The sequence below is a fragment of the Dermacentor albipictus genome, chromosome 2 (assembly GCF_038994185.2).
Source record: "Dermacentor albipictus isolate Rhodes 1998 colony chromosome 2, USDA_Dalb.pri_finalv2, whole genome shotgun sequence".
Lineage (NCBI taxonomy): Eukaryota > Metazoa > Arthropoda > Arachnida > Ixodida > Ixodidae > Dermacentor > Dermacentor albipictus.
In genome coordinates this window covers 40,993,388-41,020,641 of record NC_091822.1, presented here as the reverse complement: position 1 = coordinate 41,020,641, position 27,254 = coordinate 40,993,388, and the positions used below count along the sequence as shown (strand labels likewise).

Here is a 27,254-nt window from a genome sequence, read left to right as displayed (position 1 = left end):
CTTCTATAGGATTACATGCAAAACTGACGGGACCAACACTTCACTTCTAATTAACGAAAATTCCAATTAAGCGGCTTCGAATTATCGGGAGTCGACTTTACCTGAATGTAATTTTCATGATGGTGTAAGAGTAATAAAAATAGCATCACCCCCCAGATCATTTCAATACAAATAAAGTTATACCACCCTTTTCATTTTTGGCCAAAAACAACCAAAAAAAAACACCTGTAAGGCAGAGTTCAGTGTGCAAAAACATCGAACTGAAATAAACGCATTTGAAGTTTCAAACAAATGTAGCTTTTGCTGAAGTGACTCTACAGCAATACGAATGGCACCATTTTGAAGCTCTATGTTTTGTAAGAATGGCCGTACTAAATGTGTGACTGCACACTCTCAAAATAATAGCACACTGGCCACCGAACTAGCACAAGAAACTTTATTATGCACCATGCTCTACAAAGAGCATGGTGCCTGGGTTTCGAACCGAGGTGCAGAACTCTGTATGGGCATGAATATAGTTCCAGTGTTGTACCTGCAGGCTGCCTGATTGATAGCAGTCTCCATTAAAATCAGTGAGGCATATTTTTCATTTGGTAGATTTGACCATGTTACTGAATGAAGGCTCCGAGTGTAAGTATATCTTTCATCGTCATCTTCACCTCGCAATGGCTGTGGAACTTAGGATCAAAGAGCCAGTGACAGATATGCAGCTGCTAGATGCTTTCCAGAATTGTACTTTTGTATGATATCTCGATCACTTCTGCAGCCAGATGTTCTGCCAGCCAAAGGGGCCTAGTGAACAGAGCTCATGATGAGGTTTTCTACATGAAGTGGGGGGGGTATAATAGATACTGTTACGAGCTATCGTGACAATATGATCATAAAGTGAACGCGCAATATGCTTGGTTGCGGGTCCGAGGTGCCAACGCGCGAAATGCCTAGCCGCAGATACAAGGAGTCGACGCTCAATGTGAGTAGTCGCGCAGTCCGAGGTGCAGACGCGCAAAATTCCTAGCCACGGGCTCGACGCGCAAACTGCCTAGACGAGGTCTGGAGAAGTTGACGCTCGATGTACTTAGTCACGCAGTCGGAGGCGCCGATGCACAACACGCTTAGGCCTGGGCCCGAGATGTCCATGCGCGATGTGCTTGATCGACGAGTCGGAGACTCCTATGCGCGAAATGCTTAGCCGCGGAACGAGGATTGCATGCGCGATGTGCTTGGTCACAAATTCCGAAACACCAAGTGCTGAAAGGCCTAGCCGAATGTTCGAGGATTCCGCGCACGAATCTTGGTTGCGAAGTCCGCATCGCTGATGCTTGGAATACTTTGCCATGGGTCTGAGATGTCCACAAACGTAAGAATCGGCCACGCTACTGCAATGTCCGCGTAGCACCCGTTTTGACATATCAAGATTATGGCGAGTGGAGACTTCCACGCTCGCGAGGTGCAAAGAGCCGTGAAAGAGCCGAGCAGACGACGCGAGCGCCGGACCAATGGTGAACCGCGCTGGAGTCACGTGGCGGGCGCGGCCAATGCAGACTCCGGCACAACCTTCAATCATTTACTTTTTGTGTGCTTGTTTCTGTACGGAGGAGATAGCTGAAGCAGGAAATTTGAAAATGGAGAAATGCTCTTTCCAACAAGACCAAGATGGCAGCGCTCGGTTGCGCCGTTCCAGAGAAATTGTGGTTTGAAAAACGCTGTTCCTTCTTGATCTACGCGAAATTTTTCGCTGTTCCTTCTTGATCTACGCGAAATTTTTCGCCACCTTGGCTGATAAAACTAATTTTTCAGAGCCCTTCTACTTGGTTTATATGAATGATACTTCGGAATCAGATAGAAAAAGAGTTATAGAAACTGAAAATCTGATTTTCAAAAAAATTGATTTTGTGGCCATTTTTCACGATGCAACACCCGCGTCCCCCCTTAATCTGCTGGCAAAACAGCACAGAATGAGGGAGCCAGCGAGCGATCTGGAATCAGCGCTGTCGGCACAGATGGTGCATTCGAATTCAAAAACTCACCTTCCATTCGTGTTTGAAAGGGTGGAAGGATGACAGGCGAGAAGTACAGGAGGCTGGAAAAACGGATAAGGCTGGAGAACGGGTTCCCTTGTATGAGCGCACGGCGGCCGTTGGGGTGACAGGGAGGGTGCAGGGACTCGAATTTTCCTTTTTCTTTTCAAGGATTTCGTATTCCACTACATTTCGGCACGGACACCCAGCAGCAGACTTCATCATTATAACTGATAATACAGCATGGGGGCATTGTAGTAGGCGGGTTATTTCACCATAGAAAACACGAAAGATGGTGCAGCTGCTTCTCATTGTTCTAACCGATATACAGTCAACGACCGATTTTTCGGACCCTCTAGGGAACGTGAAAACGTCCGAAAATTCAGGCAGTCCGAAAAATGAATGCATGCAAAAAACGCACCTTCTTTCTTTTTTTCTCGGATATAGAGGTAAAGGGCGAAATACTAAGTTTCCGAAACCCTGCCAAAGCAACAATGAAGGTGCTATAAAAAGAGGCGTTCAAGAACTCTGTATGCAGCCAACTGCCAGTTTATTATGTACATGTGCATCGTCGGGCAGCCAGTGTTATTACTGCAGTGGCTTGAAGAACTTGTTGATTGTTGTTTGGATGGCATTCCGGTTGCATGCGGTCATATTCGCCTTGATCTGAGCAAGGGTCAAGTCAGCACTACACCGATGAAAGAGTCAACAGTGCTCGCGTCAACTCGGCACTTGTAGGTGGCACAGGCATTGGCTCCTCATTTTCAACATCGGAGTCTTCTGAATCCTCCACAACCTGACGGACTATTCCCTCGTCAGTCAGTTCTGTGCAGAAGTTGAGCTCGTTGTCAGCGTCAACAAACTGTTCAAAAGTCATTTCTGTGGGTACGGTTCTGCTTTCCACGCTTCAATGCCATCAGCGAGGACGACGAAGACGGAGTGGAGGCCGTCGAAGGCAAGCGAAATCCTCAAGTTGCGTACAGTGGAGTTCGCTGACGAGCGTCGAAGCACCTAGGCCTAGCGTTGCAGAGCGCACTTGACACAACAGCACAACCACACACCACGCTAGCCAAAACGTGGCCTGTGCAAACAAACGAAATAGCGCCGCTCCGGAAACCCCGCCGGAGGCATGGAGGCCGGAGGCGTAAGTGCGGCCATTTGCGGCGATGAACATAGCCATACCAAGCCATACAATACCATACCATAGCCATACCGATGGCCAAACCAAATCGGTTTGTGACGGCTAGATTTGGCTAGTTGTGGTTCAAAGCGGTGATATGCTTCGGCTGCAAGTCGATTTCCTTCGCAAGGGTGCTGCGCGAGGAGCCAAATGACCTTCCGTGGCATCAAAAAGTCCGGAAAATTGGATGGCGGGGGGTTCGAGCGTCCGAAACTTCAGATGTCCTTTTACATTGATTCTATGGGGCTCGTGGCGGTGCCGCGAAGACATCCGAAATATCAGGCATGTCCGAAAATTCAGTCGTTGACTGTATTGTGAAGTATAAGTGGGTTCAACTGTACGTAAGCATCTATGAGCCCTTTGCTGGGACCGGGCTTTAGCGACATTATGCCTGGAAAAATGCATGTACGAGGAGGGTATCAGCGGGGCTCTACTGTACCTGTATAATTATTTCAATGGATAGAGTGTCAAATTTCTATAATTGACGAAACCTTGCAATAAGAAGTAGGTGCACTGCACGTGCACTTGGTTATGACATCTTTTACCTGCCTACCGAGACTTTGCTTTGCCACACAGCTGCACTATCAGTCATTTGCAGCTATCGTTCTGGCCTGCTTTTCTTTCTCCTTTTCACATATTCGACACATAACTGCTTGCAACTGCTGCCTCTGGGGGGAAATGTAGACAATGAATAGACGAGACAGGTAATCACCTGGTGCGCCCTGCAGATGAGATCGAGGTCGTGCTTGTGCAGAAACTTGGCGACTACGTCAGCGCCAAAGGTGAAAGAGACGCCACGGTCATTCTCGCCCCAACCCATGATGTCCTTGTCGGGATCAGACCACAGCAGGTCACACAGCAGGCCCTGGTCGGGAACGTCCGTTGGGCGCATTATCCGCCGCACCTGCTCCATCGACTGCAGGTCCGGGCTCAGACCTGCAAGGCCACCCACACTTCTGCTTAGTGGACTGCAACTCTCGGAGGTACTGTATTTACAAGGGGGTGCGCAAATACTGAATACAGTAATACCTCGTTAAACCATAGCCGCTTAAAATGTAGTTTCGTTTTAAAAGTCAGATCTCCGACTTGGCAGCCATTCAACATAATGCCTTTTGTATCTGCATAAATCGTACCAGCTTTTTTATGCGTACATATCAGTTAACACATAGTGTTTCCACTTTTTGTATTGTATTGTGTTGGGTTTTATGGCGCATAAGCGACTTAGGCTATCACGCGCCAAACACAAGGTATAACTTATTTCAAAAATTGGGTATCCTCAGCGAGGTCCTTGTCCGGACAAGGCCTCTGAGGAGCCCAACAAACGAAATGAAGACCTCAGCCTTCTCAGAACTGAGAAAATGGGTGAGGTGCATCATAAGATGCGTGAAAAAACCGGGTAAGATTTTTAAAATTAGTAGTTCTGTGATACGTTATATCTCGTTTAGGATCGCTGCGTCTTTCAAAAAACTAAAAACAGATTAAGTTTCTACTAGTGGGTTATCTCCTAAAAGCAGACTGGGATGGAAGGGAATCCCAGCGGTGTGTCGTCCCCATCAGGCGGCACAGCTGAACAAGCCTCAGAGATCAGAACAATGGCCTCCAAGCACCCTGTTTGTTTGAGCATGAAGCCACATAAACATCATTTCAGCGCCATGCCAGAGCATTGTCGCGTCCACGGTGTAAAAAGAACAGGTGCTTCAATGACGTAGGGGCCGCTGGTGGGAAACGCATCTCACTATTGGTGGTGTTTCACGTCTGCACCACTGAACGGCAGCACATGTTAGAAGGCTGAAAAAGTGGGAAATTCGAAGTGTAAGCAATTGCAACTGTATGCAAAGTGCGTTGAAAGAAATTAAAACAAATTTATTCGGGGTTCCTGCCCTTCACTATAATAATTAATACCCCTCAGGTGCCGTAACAGACAATAATGACTGACAATTCAGTCGCGCCACGTGCTCTAGCAGACGGCCAGCTGGCATTTGTTGATCCTTCAAAGTGGCTGCCGACAAGCGCTGTGGGCAGACAATAAGCTATTGTTTTAGCAAGGTTCACTTCACAACGGAGGAATCTATCGTCATCATTCTTGGTAAGCACTTAAAATTTCAGACGAGATGTCTGAATCGCAAGATAGGGAAGGGAGGTCTACATCTTGAGCTGCAACGTTGCCTGGTGAAGACAGATTGTAGGCGAGAAGCGATTCGCACCAAACCGCAACCGCAGAGTTTCCATGCTCAGTGAAAACAGTCGATTGCATGGTTCATAGGATGCTCCCGAACATGGACACTAAGCCCTGCAGCCAGGAGTGTATGGTTGTGAGGAGAATTTCAGGTCGGCGTACGTCACAAGTTCGTGGACAGCGGTACACAATAAAATTTAGAAGGGTCTGAACTCGAGCTTGTTGGTAAGGCTTCATTATGCTTAAACAGCGCCAAAAAGGACAAGAAAGAGGGACAGGACAGGCGTTTTCCTGTTTGTCTTCTCACTTTTTATTTTTTTGCTGTTACCCCATAATGAAGCAGTGCACAATAAATTTGTAACCGTCAGCACATCCAAAAGAGCAAATTTAAGAAATATGGCTAAGCTAACATGCACGTCAAAGAAGCCCAAGTGGGCATGAATAATACCAGAGTCGCCCGCTACAGTGTACGTCTTCATCAGAGTATGTTGTTGGCAACCAAAAACCCTGAATTCATTTTTTCAGCGTTTAGAACATGGTTCTTAAGGGATTAGCTGTCTTTCAATTCGTGGCTTCTACAATTCAGACCTTCTGTATAGTATCTGTATGCGAAATGCGCTATATATCATATTGCTTTCAGTATAAACAGTGCAATATATGAATGCTAACTTACTTTATTAGGTGAAGGCGCTTCTATTTATTCAGAGACTAATCCTATGCCGCACTCCTCAGAACCCTGTTTCGTATGAAATGGGGGCGGGAACACTGCACATTATGACAAATATAGTAGCGACGGTTTGATGAAGCAGAAATGATGAAAGTAAATTAGGTAACTGGTAAATTCAGCAAAAGACAAATGGTGACAGCCGAAATGAGAGAAATACTATACGCTTTTGTTCAGAAAATGTAAAAAAGCACCGCAGAAATTACAAATCACATTTGAAGATTTGTGTAACATAAAGACAGTGGCTTAAGTTCTGTCGTTCTAAAAAGGGCACTTTAAAAAAACACAGGCTGCATAGCGCGCTCCTAGCATGGTGGCCAGGGAATGTCCGGAACCTGGCGCGCCAGCCTCCTGCAGCCCCCTAGAGCCCCCCTAGCAGTGGCCCAACATTAGTGAGACGTGCCCCATGCTTCCGTCGGAGCATCTGTTCTTGCACTGTGGTTGCATCGTGGAAGCTAGGACTCGCATCATGCTCGGATAAAAAACACTGAGAGCTTAGCATAGAAGAAAAACTGGACATCGTTCATGCTACCAAAGGTGGCACGAAAAAGTTGGCGCTGGCATGCGACAAGGATCTACCATTTACTACAATGTGCAGCATTTCGAATGCGAAGTATGCTAACAGTTCCTTCATGGCCCGATTCATAGCTGATACCCCAGAGTGGGTTGTGCCATTTCACTAGGGAACAAGAACAAGTTGTTCAGCAGCTCTGCTTCGACCGCGAAGAGATATCGGCTATGAGGTTCGACTTTTCACCATCGTTGCCTTTGTTGTTGCTGAAGTGTTGCCTAACGACAGTGATGATGACCCAGAAAGCAAGCAACAGCACAGGCGATTAAGGCACAACAGTGGTAGAAGCTGTGGGTTACGTCAGCCCCGTGAATGCAGCCGTCGCAACGAGAACACCCCGCAATGAGAAAGGCGCGCCATGACTTCTGCAGCGCTACCATGCCAGTGCACAAAGAATATGCAACACCAACGAGGAGGAAGGAAGACGAAGACGACGAGTGATAGGCTCGCTTCCGAACGCCCGTCTGTACTTTTAAGTCTTTTTTAGCAAGTGTAGAGCTCATTTTTACTCTTTGTGCACCTCTTTCACCGAACGCCAATCTGGGGGTCACCGTCCTGCGAGAGAAGCACAGCAAGCGGCTCCCGAAGCGCACCGGACCGAAGCAGCGAGGCGAGCCTCCGCCGTCGGCCGCCCTTCGTGATGCTCTGATGGCATCCGTCGCAAGCAATCAGCAATCAGGTCAGCACGTTGCTTCTGTAGACCACGGAGAAGATGAGCAAGCAAGGAAAAGGCTACGTGAAGATGACATCGACACAAGAGAATCTGCAGGAGACAACGAAGAGATGGATCAGACAGCCTTCACTGTTGTCTCTTACAAAAAGAAAAGAGCCGCAGGTGTTCCTGTTATATTCAAGCCAACTCAGCCTGACAGCAGCTTATGGAAAGTAAACCCGAATCTTCTGGCCTCTGCGGTCGTGACAACAGCCCAAGAAAAGATACTCAGCCACCGTCTCAACAAAGATGGAAGCCTCATGGTGACAGTGTCTACACTTCCCGCAGCCAATCGTCTCCTCACAGTGACAGATCTATCGGGCATTCCTGTAGAAGCTCGAGTTCCATACTCCTACTCTGCCACGTACGGGAGGATACAGGACGTTCCTGTTGAGTACTCAGATGACAACCTCAAGGAGTATTTGAGCGAACAAGGCGTCATATCTGCTAAAAGGCAAGTTTTCTACGTCCCTAACGAAGATGGCGTAGTAACGGAAACCCGAAGACGCTCGGTCATCCTGGAATTCGCTAAGGACGCCCCTTTACCAAACCGAGTGTCGCTTGGATTCTGCAGTTATCCCGTGACGGAATACATGGGGTCTGCTACTCAATGTTTCAGATGTCAAAGACACGGACATATAGCGAAATATTGTAAAGGCCCCATCCGTTGCAAGATATGCGCTGGTCCACATACGCATAAGGAGTGCACGTCACGTTCCCAGCCTCGGTGTGCAAACTGTGGAGCTGAGCATGCTGCGTCATACGGAGGGTGTCCTAAAAAGATATCAGCCACTCTTGCACGGACTATGGAGCAAATCCAAGGAAAAGTACGGAAACGACGAGAACCACCACCGAATCCGGATGTGATGTATACATCTACAAACCAAAAGCAACACAACACGGTGCAGCGCAGCGACACGGCTTTGAAAAAGTCCTACGCCTCAGTCGTGAAAGAAAACCAGCAAAGGCCTTCAACTGCAACGAATCCATCAATGCCCTCAAGTGATATAACCTCAACCCCACGACAGCAACAAGTGTCCTCAAGGTCGCAGCAGAAGAACAGGAAGAACCAAGAAAGGTTGTTAGATGGTAGCACTGCAAATGAGATATCAAGTGTGCTGATTCCCATGATGTTCGCCGCACTCAAGGCTATTCTCCGTGCCAGCCCATCGTTTAAGAGCATCCCTGAAGTAGAGGCCATCCTGGCTTTGGAACCGCTAGTGTCGTCTTCTTTCACGGCGCAAAGCCGTGATTCTTCGCAGTAGCAACGATGGCTTCGCCAATAATCGTCTCACAAGTGGTGTCCACCAACAAACACTTCCGCACATGTACTATATTCCAGTGGAACGCTCGCGGATTGCGCTCGAAGTTAGCAGACTTTAAGCATCTTACGCGAGTGTACCGATTCCCTTTTTTAGTCATTTCAGAGTCTCGCGTCGACGAGCACTTTAGGATAAAGGGGTATTATTTTCATCATTCAAGGCGACAAAATGGAATTAGCCGACTGCTCGTTGGATTTCGCAACGACATACCTGCCTCTGCGATTGACGTATCACCACATGACAAGAACGAATATATTTGCGCAACCACAGTGATAGCATCCAAAGTGTTTACCCTGATCGGCGTCTACTTGGAACCAGGATCACCTTTCGACGTGACCAGATTGGAAAACTTGTTGACAAACACTCAGTCGCCACATATTATTTGTGGGGATTTCAACGCACATAACGAGATCTGGGGCAGTTCACATACATGTGGTCGGGGTGCCAAGCTGGCGAAGCTTTTTGCAAAATACAATATAGAGCCCTTGAACGATGGCAGCATAACGTACCTGAAAAATCTGACGACTGTTAGCTGCATTGACATCACATTCGTATCAAGTCAAGTGGCCCCGATGTTCGGATGGTGTACAGATTTCGAGACTCGAGGTAGTGATCACTACCCGATCCTAATCTCTGCCCTTCATTTTCGGACGTCGCCCAGAAAAGTGAAACTGAAGTCGGTAGACTGGGAAGCTTACACAGCAGCCGTAGACAAAGGAATCACAGCCTCGACTACAAATACAGAAATAATACCGACAATAGCTCATTGCCTCAAACAAAGTACCCGCTCTGCCACTAAGCATTGTAATGTACCAACAAACGACAAGGAATTTGAAAGGTTATGTGCCATTCGAAGGCGTGCCGAAAGGAAGGCTCTACGTACTAAGAATATCGAAGACCTCAGAACTTGTCGACGGGCACAAAGGCATATACGACGTTACCTCACGAAACTGGACCGAAAAAGGTGGAGGGACTTTTGTGGGACACTGGACATACGACAACCGCTGAGCAAAATCTGGCGAGTCGTCAGAGGCATTCGCAAAGAGCCGCAACAGCTTTATCCTTTTATCGCCCTCTCATTACATGAGCGCGCATCCCTGAAAGAGGTGGCAGAGCAGTACTGCAGGCTCCTTTCCAACGGGGCACAACCTTTGCGGCAAATTGCAAGTCGTCAGCCTAGTCCACCTCGAGCTACCCTTCCTGACTTAGAATTACCATTCACCATCGAAGAGCTCACGGCAGCAATCAGCGACGTAAACAAGCGATCACCACCTGGCCATGACGGCGTAAGTTATGAAGCGCTCGCAAAACTATGCCACACATCTCGCCTACGCCTTCTGGAGTACTACAACGCCTCATGGATAACTGGGGAGGTTCCTACGGAATGGAAGCTTGCGAAAGTCATTCCTATATTGAAACCATCAAAGCAGCCAACGAATTACGCCTCCTTCAGACCCATAGCTCTGCTTAGCTGCGTAGGGAAGCTATTCGAAAAAATGATCTACAAACGACTAAATTGGTTCCTGGAAACTGCAAAAGTTTACCCGGAGGAAATGAATGGCTTCCGGCAAAATAGATCCGCAATTGATAATGTCATTGCCTTGGTTTCATCACTTGAAGAGGAATTGGTCTCTGGAAACATACCTACTGCATTATTTTTAGACATTCAGGCAGCATATGATTCGGTCTATCATACAGCGATACTTGACGCTTTGGAAACTCTTGGTCTTGGAGGACGGCTCTACGCATGGATTGCAGACTATCTTCAAGGACGCCAACTTTTCATGTGTACCCCGGATGGCCCCACAGCGCTTTATGCCGTCGAGAAGGGAGTGCCACAAGGAGCTGTGTTAAGCCCGGTATTATTTAATTTAGTCCTCATCCATCTGAAAAGAAACCTGCCCCCTGGCGTCAAAATCACACTGTATGCGGACGACATCTGCATTTGGAGTGCGGCGCGTTCCCGCAGTACCACCCAACAACGCCTCCAGAGAGCGCTAGCAAATATATCGGCCTACCTAAATCCAAGGGGTCTGAAATTGTCCCCCGACAAAAGCGTTGCCATGGCTTTCACGCGGAGGCGTATGGAAAAATACCCACTAGTGTTGGGTGGTCGCGCCCTTCCATACGTCAAGACGCAAAGGTTTCTTGGAGTGACGATCGATAGGAACCTCACATGGTCGCCCCAAGTGAAAAAATTGAGTGAGAAGATTTCCTCGGCGTCGCACGTATTCCGATTTTTAGCCGGATCGCAGTGGGGCAGCAACTGTCGATCAATGGTGCTCCTCCATAAGGCCTACGTCGACGGAACACTACGATATTACCTCCCGATCCTGCACAAAGTGTCTCCCACAAGCAAGAGAAAACTCGAGGCAGCACGAAACAACTGCCTTCGCGTATGTCTTGGCCTTCCAAAGGGGTCGTCCCGCTCAGGGACTGTAGCAGAAGCCGGATGCCTGCCTCTGGAAGTGCTCTGTTCGCAGGAGACACTTCGGATACACCTCCGCCACGTCATTCATACGAAGACTCACTTTTTAAAGGATATTTCCAGAACCTGTGCTACATCTAGCTTTGGGCAGGCCGTCGGAAGCATATCTATTTCGATTCCTGCTCAGGCGTCACAAATTATGCCGCGAAACATTTCACCATGGACACTGTCCCCACTGGAAATCGTGCCATACATACCTGGAATCAGTGCGAAAAAGAAAATGCCTCAAGCAGCGACTTATCAGATAGCTTTAGAATATATGCACAAAGAATACGCAGCCGCAACGCACATATTCACAGATGGCTCTACAACCCCACATCGTTCATCATGCGGACTTTTTGTTCCCTCTACAGGGCAACGATTCTCGTTTCGCCTTGAGCGAGCGATATCATCTACTTCAGCGGAGCTATATGGCATTAAGGAGGCCCTTGTGTATGTACTTCGACAGCAGCCGCCACAGACATGGGTGATTTTCACAGACTCAAAAGCAGCCCTACAAAGTATGTGGAACAGGCACAAGCGTTGCAATAATCAACCAGCAGCATTTGACATTGCATATCTTCACCACAGGGCTAAGATTGCTGGGCATTGCATAAAGTTTCAGTGGATACCTGGCCATGCCGGCATTTCGGGAAATGAAAGAGCGGACGAAGCTGCCAGAAATGGACTCCACTACCGCAAATTCAGAAGAACATATTTTACAAAAGCCGACGCTTCAACCATGGCAAAAAATTATGCCTATCAAGAAAAAGACCGCATCTTGAATCTGCCGCTTCACCAAGACAACTTCCTACGTTACATTGACCCAGAAATGAGACCGAAAATTCCACGACCACTTCCTCGACACTTAGAGACATTGTACCATCATCTTCGACTGAACGTGGCATACACGAACAATTATCTGTACCGCATAGGACTTACCACTAGCCCATACTGTGATAACTGTCGCAACTTAGAGACAATTGAGCACGTATTACTAGAATGCCCCGCGTACCGCGACGAGAGACAACTTTTTGAGCACCAAATGGACCTGATTTGCACCGAACCGCTAACGTTACCGACCATCTTAGGTCCAATGCCCGGCCCTTCAAAACAGCGACGGGTTTTGGATTTATTGTTCAAATACCTGACAGAAATTGGTCAAATAGGAAAGCTTTAAGAATTGCATCCTTCCTATACAAAAGCCTAAATTTACCCGCCATGTCACCTGTAAAAATTAGTATCAGGTCCAGTCGGACATTTCATATTTATTTTTATCCTTTTTTTTTCTCCCACTCTTATCTGGAATCTTTTAATCCCATTCCCCATCCCTATACAGAGTAGCATGCCAGCGGTTATATACGTACCGGCAAAATTCTCTGTTTTTCTAATAAAGAGCCCTCTCTCTCTCTCCAACGAGGAATCTGCCATGCAAGTGTTTGCCGAGAACAGGGGGCTGGCTGAAAAGCTGGCTCACAGTTTCAGTAAGTTTCAGGCCGCTGTCATCGCTGCTAGGCCGCCACGGCATCAAACAAAAATACCAGACTTTTGTCCCACGAAGTGAATAAATACTGTACGATTTTGCCCTTTCATCACACTCTCACCGAGTTACGTTTTTGACAGGTAAGTGGTCAATGTCATGCTACTTCAGTTAAGCAGTACTACCGTTTAGTACATACTTTTTCTGAGCTACGGCCAGCTACGGTTTAACGACGTTGCACTGTAGCAGATTTCAAATCGCATATCCTCTTCGGGCACTGCATCCACATATGTGTACGCTAACTACATATTATCGTATCCAGGCATACAAAGCGAATATCAACATTTGAATTTATCGCCCTTAACATTTGGATCCTCCCTGTCAAGCTTGTGGCGCCATCCTTTTTAAATACACTGAAATGTGTTTGTAAACAGCAGGCAAAGATGGATGTCCCAACATTTTACGGTGGAATGAGTAAGTAGCTCTTACTTTCAAATTCTTTCTTTTGAAATGGCAGTGAATAAGGCATTTTATTATTTCGAATGTGTGTTAAACAAAATTTCGTTATCTTAGACAAAGAAGTGCTTTAGTGGACTTCCAGAGCTTCGCGTCCACGATTGAGGACACTGCGCCCTAATGGCAAAAATATAAAAGTGGCGCATTTTATCCTCAAAGCTGCGTTTTTCGGACAAGAGCAGTATGAAACTGGCTGGTTACATGCAGGTATTCAGAACCATGCATCCACAAGGAGAAGATTGGATGATTCGAGCGCTGAAGTGCTGTTCACGAGAATTGCCAATGGTGATGTCTCTGACGCAGACTTCTCCGATGATGAAACAGAAGAATGGCAAGGTGAAAACACGATAAGATGAACTGCGTTAAGTTGTGTATTGATTGACTAACTCTCATGTTTTTTTCTAGGACCCAAATGTTGGCAGCTTCACACCTTCGGCAATGGTAGCAGCACCCAGCACTTTGTCAGCTGCCAGAAAAGATCCCAAATGCAAGACCTCAAGTACCAAGTTCTCAGTAAAGTGGGTGAAGGGGACATTTCCTCCAGCCAACAGGAACTGCGACTGTGACCCTTAAGCAGGAAGCTCAGTGCCAGAAGAGCCGATGATGTACTTTCCTCGGTATTATCACACCGACTCTCATTAAAGATCTTGTGAGATTTACAAATATGTATTATCTCCAAAGCAAAGGAGTGGAGCTGGGAACAATAGCCGAAGAAGTCAAGGTGTTTCTAGGGATTTTGATGATTATGGGAACATTAAAATTCCCAATGGTCTGGATGTACTGGGAAAAAGCAACACGCATCACTACAATAGCAGACTGAGTGCAAAGCTCCTTTTCAAACTCCGGGCTGCGCTCCACATTACTGACTCGAATGCACCAAAGGACGTCAACGACCACAACTAGTTTTGGAAGGTACGACCCCTTCTCAGAACATTCAGGTAGCGATGTCTGGAGTTGGAGCCTTAGGAGCACTGCAGCATTGAAGAGCAAATGATTGCATTCGCTGGACGGATTCCTGCAAAACAATTCGTTAAAGGGAAACCGAATACAGAAGGCGTGAAGGTGTTTGTGTGATGCAGCTCTGACGGCCTAGCCCACGATATTTAATTTTATCAGGGGAAGGGCACAGGTGTCAGCATTGAACATTCGCATCTTGGTCTTAGCAGCTCTATTGTGATGCGGCTGGTTGAAAACTTGCCTAAAAAAAGGAATCTAAACCTCTTCATGGACAATTACTTCCTCTTTCTTGAGCTGAAGGAGATGGGAATTTTGACAAGCAGAACAATAAGGGCAAATCGGTTACAAGGCTGCTCAATGAAAACTGAGAAGGAACTAAAGAAGGAAGGAAGGGGAAGCCCTGACCAGAAGATTTCCGAAAATGGGGACATCATTCTCGTCCGTTGGTATGACACAGGCATTGTTAACATGGCTTCAGCCACTGTGAACATAGGCAAAGTAGGCACAGTGAGAAGGTGGAGTGAAGCATCAAAATCACACATTGACATTGAATGCCCTCGGGTCACTGTTCAGTACAAGTACATGGGGGGGTGTGGACAAGATAGATTTTTTGATGTCCCTTTACCCACTGCTAACTACAACTAGCAAATGGCTGGTGCGGGTGATCACATTTTGTTTCGTTTGCACTCTGCAACAGCTGGTTGGAGTACATTAGAGATGCGAACAATGTGCAACTGCCAAAAAAAGAGCACATCAGATTTGCTCCCATTTCAGAATGGCATTGCCAATAGCTTAGTCGCAACGAACAAAACACTTCCAAAGAAGCGGGGCCAACCAAGTAATAAAGGCCCAGCAGCGGTTGCTAGGGGGCCTCACAATGCAGAACTGCTGCCAATGAACACAGCGCACTACGACGGCAGCAACAATGGGCCTCAAGTTATGAATATGCCAAACGCACAGTGACGCAGACACGAGGGCTGCACATCGAAGACGCGCGTTTGGTGCCGCAAATGCGGAATTTTTCTCTGCTTGTCCTCGCAGAACGACTGTCTTTATGTATTTCATAAGTCTTGAACAAGTGAATTTTTTTGTTAACCATTTGTTTTCTCACATGGAAACATTTATTCATGCCTAATGAGTAGTTAGAAAATGAAAAAAAAAAAGAAATACGTATTTACACTCGTGCAACCGCTTTGAGGTGCCATGTCCACATATGTGGACATGAATAAAATGTACTCAGATATGAAAATCTTTGCATCATTTTTTACTTTTCTTTGGTCTACAAATCATAAATAATGAAGAAAATATTTTTTCCTCTGAACAGATTTAATTGGCCCCTAAAGGGGTCATCGAAATGTAAATTAGGAAATCTGTCGCAAAATTTAATGCTTACAAATTTTGGGCAAGCAAATACGGTGCTGCACACAGAAGTCTCCTAGCAATGAACAACAAGAATCTACCCAGCTATCAGTAACGTAGGTACATAAAAATCTGGACATTCAGTACTCGTAAGAGCACACCAAATTAGCATGCCAGCACCGATTACTATGGACGTGCGAATTTCAAATATCACAGAATCGAACAGCAAATGATTGAATGATTCTTGGATTTGTAGAGACCTGCACAGCAACACGTGTTGTGCGTGCCCCAGAGACTTTCGTGCTCAATGCTGCCCAAGCGAGTGTTTCACTTCGTTTTTGACGCAGGAGAAGCACCATGCACGGGAGGCAGTTGCGAACTTTGTAACTGCTAGCACTCCCCGACGCTGGCCCGATGCGGCAATTGCACACACAGCAGCCGAACACTGTAATTTGCAAAACGGCACCACATCAGCCGAGGCCACCTCTGTCGGTAACAAGGCTCGTCCTGGTGGACAGGACCAATCGAAATGATAACATGGATGGAGAGAATGGCAAGAAAAGTAGTGCGTATTTAATAAAGTGTGAAAGCATGTGCGAAGATCGGGTCACCGAGAGGCACGCAGATATTGTTAAATACGCGTGTCAACGAAATTCACGCCCCTTTGAGAGCCTGCAACCTAACCTGCATGTGTGATCTCAGTACCGATCGCTGATGAGCCACTTGTACTTACATATTAGCGGCAAACATTTGGCGAAAGCTTGCGGCCTGTTACATCGGCCAGCGGCGAATTCTCGTCACGGCCCCACTGCCTTTGCCATTAGGCCTAGAATTGGTGCTACTTCATCGGGCATCGGAGACTTAAGTTACACTTTGATGCCGAATCAACGCAGATGCATTTGCAGGAATCGCGCGACACTTGGAAAGCTGACAAGTCGCCTCGCAAACGAAAGCGAAACTGCGGTTGAAGGAGGAGGAGAGGGTAACGAGCCCCGTGAACTTGCCGTGACCCTCCAGATTTCAGTCACACCGAATGTGTGGACGAGCGCCAGCAATGGATGGAGCACTGTTCGAGTCACGTGATGTGTGTTCCTTTTTTCCGTCACGCAGATTATCGAGAAATGTTATCGAGAATTGTTGCTAATGACGAACTTGTGTCGGACAACTTGCGTATGGCAGTATGTTTTAATGATTTTTTTTCAACCTGTCTTACTGACCCTTCTGCAGATGGTCTTTCTCCCCTCTCTCTAGAATCCCCGTACACATCACCAATGCCTAAAATTCAGGTTTCACATGAAGGCATTGTAGCTCTTTTGCTTAAAATTAACGATAACAAATCTGTAGGTCCAGACGGCATACCAAATGTCTTTCTGCGCAAATATGCGGAATGGGTAGCTCACTATCTAGAGATCATTTTTAGTTCTTCGCTGAAACAAAAACGGGTCCCAGATGACTGGCTGGTCGCAAAAGTGGTTCCGGTTCACAAGTCTGGTGAAAGGCAACATATTGGAAACTATCGGCCAATTTCACTCACGTCTGTATGCTGCAAGCTACTTGAAGACATACTTTCAAAGTCAATCTACACCTACCTTGAAGACAAGAAAGCTTTTTTTTCCCAACCAGCACGGGTTTCGACAGCACCTTTCGACTGTCACACAGTTGATAGAAACGATCAACGATTTTTCAGCTTCCTTGAACAATAGAAAGCAGGTCGACGCTATATGTTTTAGATTACTCGAAGGCTTTCGATCTGGTTGTACATAAAGAATTAATTAAAAAACTGATGGAAATGAATATAAATTATGATGTTGTTATGTGGATCCGCTCATATCTTACAGATCGGACACAATACGTTGAAATAAATGGTAACAAATCTAACCGATTAGAAATAACCTCAGGCGTTCCACAGGGATCCATTTTAGGACCACTTCCTTTTCTAGTTTACATAAATGATATTGCTCATAACATAAGTAACGACATAACCATCTGGTTATTTGCAGACGATTGTTTATTATATCGTGAAATCAATAACCAAAACGATCAGGCGTCGCTTAGTCAAGCCCTTAAAGCTGTAGAAGTCTGGGCCACAAAAAGTAAAATGAAAATTAACGAATCTAAATCAGTCATGCTCAGAGTTACAAACAAAACAAAGCATGTTATTGAGTGTAATTATGAGATGAACTCAACAATTCTTACCGAAGCTGAAAGAATAAAATACCTAGGTTTAACAATTTCGAAAGACTAAGTTGGAAATCACACATAGACAGAATTTGTGGAGCTGCAGAAAAAAAGTTATGGTTCCTTCGCCGAAAATTAAAGCTGGCAACGACACCCGTCAAACTACTTGCATATTTAACTTACATTAGACCAACGTTAGAGTATGCCAGTGTCATTTGGGATCCGTTTCAATCAGGATTAATAAACCGCATTGAGAAGATACAGAGAAAACCTGCAAGGTTCATTCTTTCCCGGTATTATCGTACTGACTCTGTTTCCGAAATGCTTCGGTTGCTTGATTCGCCCCCACTGGCTCAACGGCGGAAGTTAGCTAGACTTAAATTTCTTTTTTTGTTATCAAAAGGCCACTTCAATATTGAAACCACGCCCTATCTTCCCTATCTTGCTCCCAGGCAGGCTAGAAACATCAGATCAAGCAATCATTGCATGCTCTCAATTCCTAAAGCATATCTGGACATGTACGCTTATTCATTTTTTCCACGAACGATTAAGGAATGGAACAGTTTGCTGGCGTCTGTTTTGCAGTCGAGTAGCATTAAAATCTTTGAGGAACACGTTAAAACCCTTCATGAAATTTAATCTCAGTGGTGCCGTGCAAACATTGTCACACTATTCTAGAAATACATACAATAGTCTTTCTTTTATGCTGCTCCCAATATCGCTGTCACAATGTTAGAAACATGTATTTCTTAGCCAAACTATTGTACTTGTATTTCATTATTTGTTTCGCATTGTATTTCCAACATTCATTGCTTCATGTCCTATTTACGTTTGTAAAGTGTTTACATTATTTACGCTATGTGCAAACCAGCTGTACCCACCCTGTTACGGCCAAGACGGCCAACAGTATTTAAAAAAATAAATAAAGATTCGCTTTACCATAGCCCACCTGCCATAAAGTTGGGATAGCCCTTCAGCATTTTGGAGAAAAACAGAGAAAGAGTCCACAGAGGAGGTGACGTCTCAAAAAGAGCCTCTCACGTACCTCCGTGCATGCAGAAAATTTTCTCGTCCACTATGGCAGCCACCGGTAAGCAGTTAAAGCAGTCCGTGAAGGTCTTCCACAGCTTGATGTTGTACCTCCTTTTGCCTGCAACAGCATAAAGAAAAACGCACTTCAGAGGTCAATAGGGCTGGGAAACCACAAGCAAGGGCAGTGAAATAATACAGCTTGCTTCAGAGCAGTTGCTCAGTAACAATTCATACACTGTCTGCCACGTCTTTTTTTCCAGGTGTTAAAAAGAGGCCAGTAAAAACATTTTCGCGACACCTGTGTAGTTCATTGGTCACACTCGGATTTTATGCCAACCACTAATTTTGAGCTCCACTAAAATGCAAAAGCATCAATAAAGCTTCGGCCACTTCTGGCACACTACCAAAGCAACTGGCAGTACCTACATGCATCCCTAGCTCAGGCCTGAAAACCGTATAACTTGAAAAATAACTACAGTGGAAGCTAAAACAATACTAAAGGTTGATTTATTACTTAAATTTACAAAATAATTCACAGGCCTTGAACGGTAAAGATGCTTTGAGCAGGCCCTTTGCTCTACAGTTGCAGGCAGCTAGATTAACTGTGCTACAAACGGAAAGATTCATGAAGTAATTAACAGCCGTAATTTCAGTTGCCATTATACACTGGTTCTATGGAGGGCAAGTGTGGCAGTGAATAATGGAACAGGTCCAAACGTTCAGGCTCTGATAATCAGTCGATGACTGCATTTGTATTTTTTTTAAACAGCCATGCTGCGAACTTGAAGCAAACAAAAAATTGTGAAATTATTAGCGCTCTTACAGAAATATTAAGCGTGCTCTTAAAATTTGGCCTTTGCGAGTAAATCCTAAAAGTTGGCTAGCTTCTCTTCTCAACCTGACAAGTGGCAGTACTCAGCCTCTGTATCACCTCAACAACCACTCGCTACCAAGGCTAACCAACACCAACATGCAACAAAACTTAACACCACAAGAGGGCATTCTCTGTGAACTATGCATGAAGGGTGCAATCTCGCGGAAGAAACTCCCCAACCAGTCTGGCACCATTCACTGCAAAGCCTGTAGCAAAAAAATTTCAATGTCGATATGCTGTCGCCAGCAGGGGTCAAATGGATTTTGACCTCTTTTTCCGATAGGAGGTATCTGCACAGTGGTAGCTACAATTCAAATGGCTGTCTCATTCCGAATTAATCTCATTTAGATAAACAGAGATTGGTCATGCGAGCTGCCGAAGCACATGGCCTAGTCAATGACAGAAAAAAAATTTACTTCTGGAGATTTACTAAACCAAACCAGAACCTTATTAAGAGGCACGCCATGGTGGAGATTAATTTTGGGCACTTGGAGTTCTTTAATATGCACCCACTGCATGGTACACAGGGGATTTTTTTTTTTTTGCACTTTGCAGTCAACAACAGATGCAAATGGCATTATTGCAGGTCATGAACACTACAAGAAAGCAATGGAAGTGCATCGACTTGCGTTTTTCGCTTTCTTGCTTTGTGTACTTTTCATTCGGCACACTAGGGAATGTGCACAGCAGTTCCTTGGCATGACATTGATACATGCATATTGCGTGTTTCTTGCGGACGATGCACGCGGGCACCCCGACGAAGACGGTGAACGCTCTCTGGCTCTCGAGCTGTCAGCTGAAATGGCCAGCGCTGCATTATTCTTTTTAAATATACTTTGTAAATAGCCTCCCGTCCTTAATCCTTCGTTCACGTAACATTTTGGTGGAGGTGCGGGGTAAGAATAGAGTTGTAGGGTTCCACAACTGCTGTAGAGACCTGTGGGGCTGGGTAGATGGCAAACTCAAGCTTGGACTTTTTGCGATAATCAACGGAGAGGCCCTCCATGAGGAGTGAGGTGAAGCCAGAGCTAGTACCACCTCCAAAGCTGTGGAAGACGAGGAAACCCTGCAGGCAGGCCTCTGCACTGGTTTGCCAGCTTCCCGATTTGGTCCAGCACCAGATCCACTATCTCCTTGCCGATCGTGGCCGCGAGCATAGTTGTTTGCCGCATCCTCCTTGCCGGTGATCTGCTGCTCTGGGTGGAGCAGCTGCCTGTAGGTTCTAGTGCACACTTCGTCTACGATGGTTGGCTCCAGGTCCACGTAGACCAAGTGGGGCATGTGCTTGCCACCGCCCGTCTCGCTCAAGAACGCGTTGGAGGAGTTGTCGCCTCTGCCAATGGTCTTATAGCACGGCATCTGATCGTCCGGGTGAATGCCGTGCTCCAAGCAATACAATTCCCAACACGCATTGCCGATTTGTACGCCGGCCTGGCCGATGTGCACAGAGATGCATTCACGCATTGTCAACGGTTAGGGAGGATGTGGTGCCCAAAAATATGTTTACTCCGATGCCAACAAGGAACGTCCCTAAACCAATGGGTCTTGCAATATGGAACGTCCATAAACCAATATGGCTATGCAATTCACGTGCACATTCATGCTGTCCTCTCATATGGCTCGCCAAACTTACTGTCAATAATGTTTAAGCTCCGAACTTTGCTACACCCCTATGCATCATTTACAGGTTGAATTGTTGATTGACCGAAGCCGTTCAGTGCTCCAGCGCTCCAGAAAGACTATTATAGAGGCAATGATGGAGGCCTATGACTCAATTTTGACCAGCAGGCAGTGTTGCACGTAGCATTCAGAAGATGGTGCAGGAACGCTGTCGTGTCCTGTCCCCTGCCGGAATGCAGTCACTGCTGAAAGGAATCAAGCCCATGACCTTGTGCTCAGAAGCAGAACGCCACAGCTATTGAGCCGCCGCAAAGGCTGAAAAGCAAACACAACAGTGCCACCCTACGAAAATATAACAAACAGGACACCGCCAAGGCTGCGACGGCATTCTCAGTCAATCGCTTCCATGGACGTCACTTTGGTGCACATTTGACTGGGGCAGAGCCAGCGGACACGGATGCTCCTGCGAGGCATCGTGCAGCGTGTCTCGTCACACACAAGCAAAAATGCAACCAAAAGTGATCAATCGAATACCGGGATTTTGGCCGCCACACCAAGACCTACTAACAGCAATGACAGGGCAAAGTGGGAGAATCGCATGTAAGTGGCAACCTTGGGCGAGAGCAGGCCTGTCTAATACATAAGTGGGGCTTTACGTTCGAAAGCTATGCCTCGGCTACGGGAACCGCCGTAGTGGACATCTTAGAATTCACTGGCACTCCCGAGGCTCTTGCAGCAAAATGCCAGCACGTGGCTACCTTGTTGAAGGAACGATGCTGCTACTGCTCAGAATTACCTCGCGACCTTCTGCTAAGCAGTATAATGCAATAGCTAACAAACACCCGAGTCATGCAACACGAAGAAGGACCCAACACAACTTCCTCGGGGCCAACGGCAGCAGACGTGCCAGAGTAGGCCATGGCCATCCAGAAGAGCTAAGGCTGGGGCTAGTTGGCTGTACAGGTTTAACGACTGCAGTGCGCTACCGTGCAGCAACATGTTCCGACACAAAGAAAGGACAAAGGCGACGCACTTGTCTGGTGTAGTCTTCGTCCTTTGTGTTCGAGCGTCTTGCACCTCAATAGCACACTGCAGTCATTGAACATAGCCTTGTGTACCTTTACGATGTCTGCATGGCTGCTTTGCAATGAAGGTTGCCATCTCTCGAGTGGACGAAGTGAAGATGGACGGGGCGGCTGGCGGCATCTGACCCTGCCAGTGCCAGGAGCCGCCAGTCTGTACGTGCAACAACGTGGTATTTGTTTTAGCACTAATGTGTCACAACTTACAAGAAAGGTGCTGCACATTTGCCGACTAACACGGCTGCAATAAAGCCTCATTAATTAAACATCTGCTAATTCAGAAAATCTTATATCTTGGCCTCGCCCTGTGGTCGCAGCAGGCCACATGCATTATTTAATGGCATCAGACTCTCGTTCATTCGGGTGTATTTGGCCGCACACCAATTAAATCGGACAACTCTCGATGCCCGGCGAGTTTCGCAAATGTACGATGCAAAAGAGGTGCTAGTGGCCAACTGAAATAAAGCGGCGGAGTCCACGTCGCCACAGTTATCGGCGGAAACTGTACGGGAACTACAGAAACACCAAACGCTTCATTTCTATTCGTGCGTTTACCGCTACACATGACCTGCATTGGCTGTATGTGCCGGCAGAACTGCATAGTCACCATCCCTAATCATCTTGATAAGGGCCGCGGTTTCGTTCACAGTGGTTGTGGCAAAAAGCAGTTTTATTACTCGGTGTGCACATTGGCCACTTGCCCTCGAAAAACTGCATGGTCACCATTCACAATCAGGTTGATAACGACTGTGGTTTCCTCTTCAGCGACTGCAGTGAGCATTACTTTCATTTAGGCTCGGTACTCGCATTGGCTGTGCATCTTCTGAACGGCGCAGTCGCGATGCATGATCGCATCGTTAGTGGCCATGTCATTTGTGGGGGTTGCCGAAAGCAGTACAGTCAAACCTCGCTAGATCAAACACGGATATCTGGAAGACTTTCTACATCACCTGGAAAAATCGCATGTACTTTTAATTTTTATTTCAAAAGGTGTTGGACGTAAAATGGATATATCGAACTCCACCAGCCCAGACCATGTATGCTCTGTTGACAGGCAGTGAGCTTTCTCGCAACACCCTTGAAGATAGTGGTGGCTGCACACATTGCACACACATTGCACACACAGCTGCACACATTGATTGCGCTGAGGGTGCCATTTAAACTTACCAGCACACGCAAGCAGTGGCTTGGCACGTTCAACGTCAATGACACATCACATTTGCTGCACTGACTCCTCCTTGGTGCCGCGCCATGGCCGCATTGTGCACCTGCCCTGTGCCTCGCGAGGAATGGTAGTTTGCTTCCACAAAGATGCACGACAGCGTGCATTCACTGGGCTCACTCATGGACACCATGGCAGACGCCACTTGTTGCCAACAGTGTTTGGAAATGCTTCGATTGACAGGCATGGAGATCGCAGTGGAAGTAGCAGCCAAACGAAGACGCTGTCAAAGTTGATCCAGCAAGCGCTGACGTTGCCCTGCTCCCGACTTCAACTGGGGCTATAGCTGCTTTGTCCCTTCTACATCGCTACTGCAGTGCAATAGAAGGCACAGGTCTATTGCTTGTGGATCGTTTAGAATATGTTGGGAACTCGATGTTTAAGCACGCGGCTGCCAATAAGAAGCAGGCTACACTGCTACAGCACTTTCAGCCAAAGAAATAAATGCTTTGTGTGAAGCTTCAAGTCAGTATTCACTGCACCACACTGGTTCTTGATTGATTTGTACAAAAATCATGTAAAATGTGATTTTATCAAATTCTGGCTATATCAAACTATTGCGCGATCACCGTGCTGTTTGATATATCGAGGTTCGACTGTAGTTTTGTTACGACTCGGCCCGTACAACACGCACAATGTTAGCAACATGGTAGAAGCTGTAGACATTAAGACCAATTCCACCGAGGCTCATACGCTCAAATCAAACCCATGACTACATCGCGATGAACGGATGTCTGCTGCTGACTAGCTCACTGGCAAAAAAATAATTGTGACGCCTACTCGGACGAAAACAGGACTCTTGTGCCATGGCCAAACAGGCTGCAACGCGAAAGAAATCGCGAGGCCCTCGGCACTGCGAGTGCTAATCAGTCGGTAGACGAGAATCATTCCATCTTACACTGATTTTGTGCGAAATAGAAGGCGGATGCGAGCATTTATTTATTGTTTTCTTGATAAGCTTGATAATTCAACAATCAGTTAAGCCGGCCATACGAAGAGATGTGTATTATGAATGGTTAGGGCCTACAACAGAACTGTATCCACAACAAAGACAAAACCACCATTATGTTGATGACAGCACCAGAATACTAAGAAAAATGTACATACAAGCTATCGGCAATTATAAAAAGGAAATCTGGTCTAATTGTTATTGAGCACAAAAAGTAAATGTCTAGAAACTCAAAAGTCCGGACTGTCCTGCCAAAAATTGGGACTGTTGGCTACCCTACTCGCAATGCATAGGAGCCAGTGGTCCACTGTGAAGGCACCACATCCCGTCATTTGACATCTGTTGTTGCTAGAGCATTGCCAACATTCAGCATGCACTGCTGTAGTTCCATACCTTTGGTTCCACATGTGCAATAATAGCTTGCATGGCCCTAACCACACCTCTAACTGTGACGAACTACTGAGAAATGTGGCATCCTCTAAGCAAACCCTAGTTGTGCTGTCACTGAAAAAAAATATAGGATGCTATGAATAGGCACACTGTGGCAAGACAAAGACACCGGCCTACTTTTTAAAAATTCCTGTGGTGCTACTGAGACCAAACTTTACCATACTGTTGGATACACCATTTTGTCAGCTCGGAATGGCCCAGAGTGCTGCTAGGGCTGTCCCTCATTGGCTCAAAAGGCGACAATTGCACAATTTGACAACATCCAGAAAAGCGCCCCGTGTGTGTAAAGAACTTTACAAGCGCCACCAGCAAGGGCAACTCTGAGGCAAGCAGTACAAGCAAACTGGCCACAGGCACACTACAGAGCACGCACACACGCAAGAGTGGGGCACAACGCACACTCATCGTAGAAGCCGTAGATGCGGTTGATGGAGGCACACTCATGATTTCCACGCAGAATGAAGAAGTTCTCCGGGTACTTGATCTTGTAAGCAAGGAGTAGGCTGATGGTCTCGAGTGAGTGTCGTCCCCGGTCCACGTAGTCGCCCAGGAAGAGGTAGTTACTCTCGGGCGGGAAGCCCCCATACTCGAACAGCCGGAGCAGGTCGTAGTACTGGCCATGGGTGTCACCGCAGATCTTGAGTGGGGCCTCCAGCTCCAGCAGGATGGGCTGTGACAGGAACACCTCGCGCCCCTTCAAGCAAAGGCCGCGAATCTCGTTCTCAGACAGCTGCACGTTCTTGCCCGGTCGCGAGCCTCTGACTGTGGTTGAAATAAAAATAATGGGAGAGCCTTAAAACAGGGAAAGGGTCACTCATGCCACTGCTGCACACTGCAAGCTGGTCCGTGGCAGACAAAGCTATGAGGATCACTACACCAATGCTTTGGGTTCAATGTGGAGCCAGCACAAGTGTAAACCAGAAATTGCAGTGCTTCTACAAGACAGCCACCTCTTGCAGCAGGAAATGGCGCAAAGAATGAAAGAACAGCAATACTGCTTAGCCTGTTCTTATCGCAAGCTTGCGGCCATTTGCTTGCTGGGGCTTTGTCATCATCTGCCACATTATCAAATTCGCCGCCCATCTCCAGCTGTGGGAACAGCTTGTGACTGGGGTTGAGATTAGGTGCACTTACTCTAAACAAGTGCGCAAGAGCAATAGATTCTGCTTGACAGGAATAGCTCTATGTGTTGCTTACTGCACCTTCTGAACACTCGTGGTGTGCAGAAGGTGCAGCGAGATTGCGCAAGCCTCTCTCTTTACAAATGTTTGCTTGAGCGCTCATGATTCACCAACACCGCGCATTTGCCAGCAGTTGACAGCATGACGAGGCAGGAGTGTGAATTAAACACCGCCTACTTGGCAATGTAGGAGATGAAGTGAATGTTTGGAAAGAGAGATGCTTCCACAGTCCCACCTCGCGGTCTTCCGCTGTGGTGTGGTGCGAACCGAGTGCCACAGTCATGCAGGAAACCTCTGCTCAAACTTTGGCTTCGACATCAAAAAAAGAAGCTCGTTGGGCCGCCTGCTACAGTTTCCTTTTTGATGAGGTTTCTAATGTACTTAAAATCTGACAATAGATGCAGAGAAACGGAATAAACCCCTTCTCTAACATGATCCACTTTCTTTTTTTGCGTGTGTGTGTAAAACATGAACGTTTGAAGAAGACATACTAATGAGCACTTTCCCACAAGCTGAAAACTAGGGAAGAAAGCAAGAAACAAGACAGTGAAGAAAAATATTCTGTGCATACATGCCACTGCTTTCCAATCTCTTGTATAACAGTGCAATACATGGCTTGCTGGCACAATGTGCTCTTTGTGAGCCTTCATTTAGAGCTCACACTTCTCCAAAAGGCACAATACCGACTAGTGCAGTCAGTCACATTTCCAAGTTGCCATTTAAGGTGCAGCTGCTACTAGGAGTAGCGTCCCAGAGATTATCAAGGCATGTTTTTCTATATTCGCAGCTCATGGAGTCAGGGAAAGTTTTCTGCAACGAAACTACCCACCTGGTAAGCGAGTCCTACACCCACACATGTGGGCACCCAACGGAGCGTGAAAACATTGCGTGGGGTCCCCCTTGCTGGGTTGCATCTTCCCCCGTAACTTTAGCTCTACTAAAGGTCCAGAAGGCGTTGCTGTGCAATCTGTGGCAGAAATCCATGTTCTTGGCAGCATGCCGCAAGCCGAGGCAGGAGCTAGTCTTGCAAGAGCTGCCCTGGTGCCCGGCAAGCACTGCTTTCTTCACTCCAAAGAACAAGGGGGGAAAATAAGCTAGCAGCAGAGACAGCCCTTCAAGTGAACTATATTAGGCAGGTTGTGATGCAAGTACTCAAAGGGGGCCAGGGCATGTGCCACTTTCAT

At 46.7% G+C, this 27,254-nt stretch overlaps 2 protein-coding genes and 1 pseudogene across 2 annotated transcripts in view; 1 reads left to right on the top strand and 2 right to left on the bottom strand.

The window, feature by feature from the left end:
- The window catches only part of LOC135915398 (uncharacterized), a 184,309-nt gene extending 170,500 nt beyond the window's left edge, over positions 1-13,809 (top strand). The window contains exons 2-3 of the mRNA XM_070533571.1: positions 13,374-13,502; positions 13,572-13,809. Of these exons, the coding sequence (XP_070389672.1) occupies positions 13,374-13,502; positions 13,572-13,732 (290 nt within the window). The 3' untranslated portion in view covers positions 13,733-13,809. The remainder of the gene's footprint in view (positions 1-13,373; positions 13,503-13,571) is intronic.
- LOC139055920 (serine/threonine-protein phosphatase alpha-2 isoform) overlaps positions 1-27,254 on the bottom strand; it is a 67,008-nt gene that overhangs the window by 32,440 nt on the left and 7,314 nt on the right. Inside the window, exons 2-4 of the mRNA XM_070533570.1 lie at positions 25,289-25,651; positions 18,706-18,810; positions 3,911-4,134 (exon numbers count right to left, since the gene is read on the bottom strand). Coding sequence (XP_070389671.1) covers positions 3,911-4,134; positions 18,706-18,810; positions 25,289-25,651 — 692 coding nt within the window. The remainder of the gene's footprint in view (positions 1-3,910; positions 4,135-18,705; positions 18,811-25,288; positions 25,652-27,254) is intronic.
- On the bottom strand, positions 20,237-22,270 carry LOC139055921 (tubulin alpha chain-like; annotated as a pseudogene).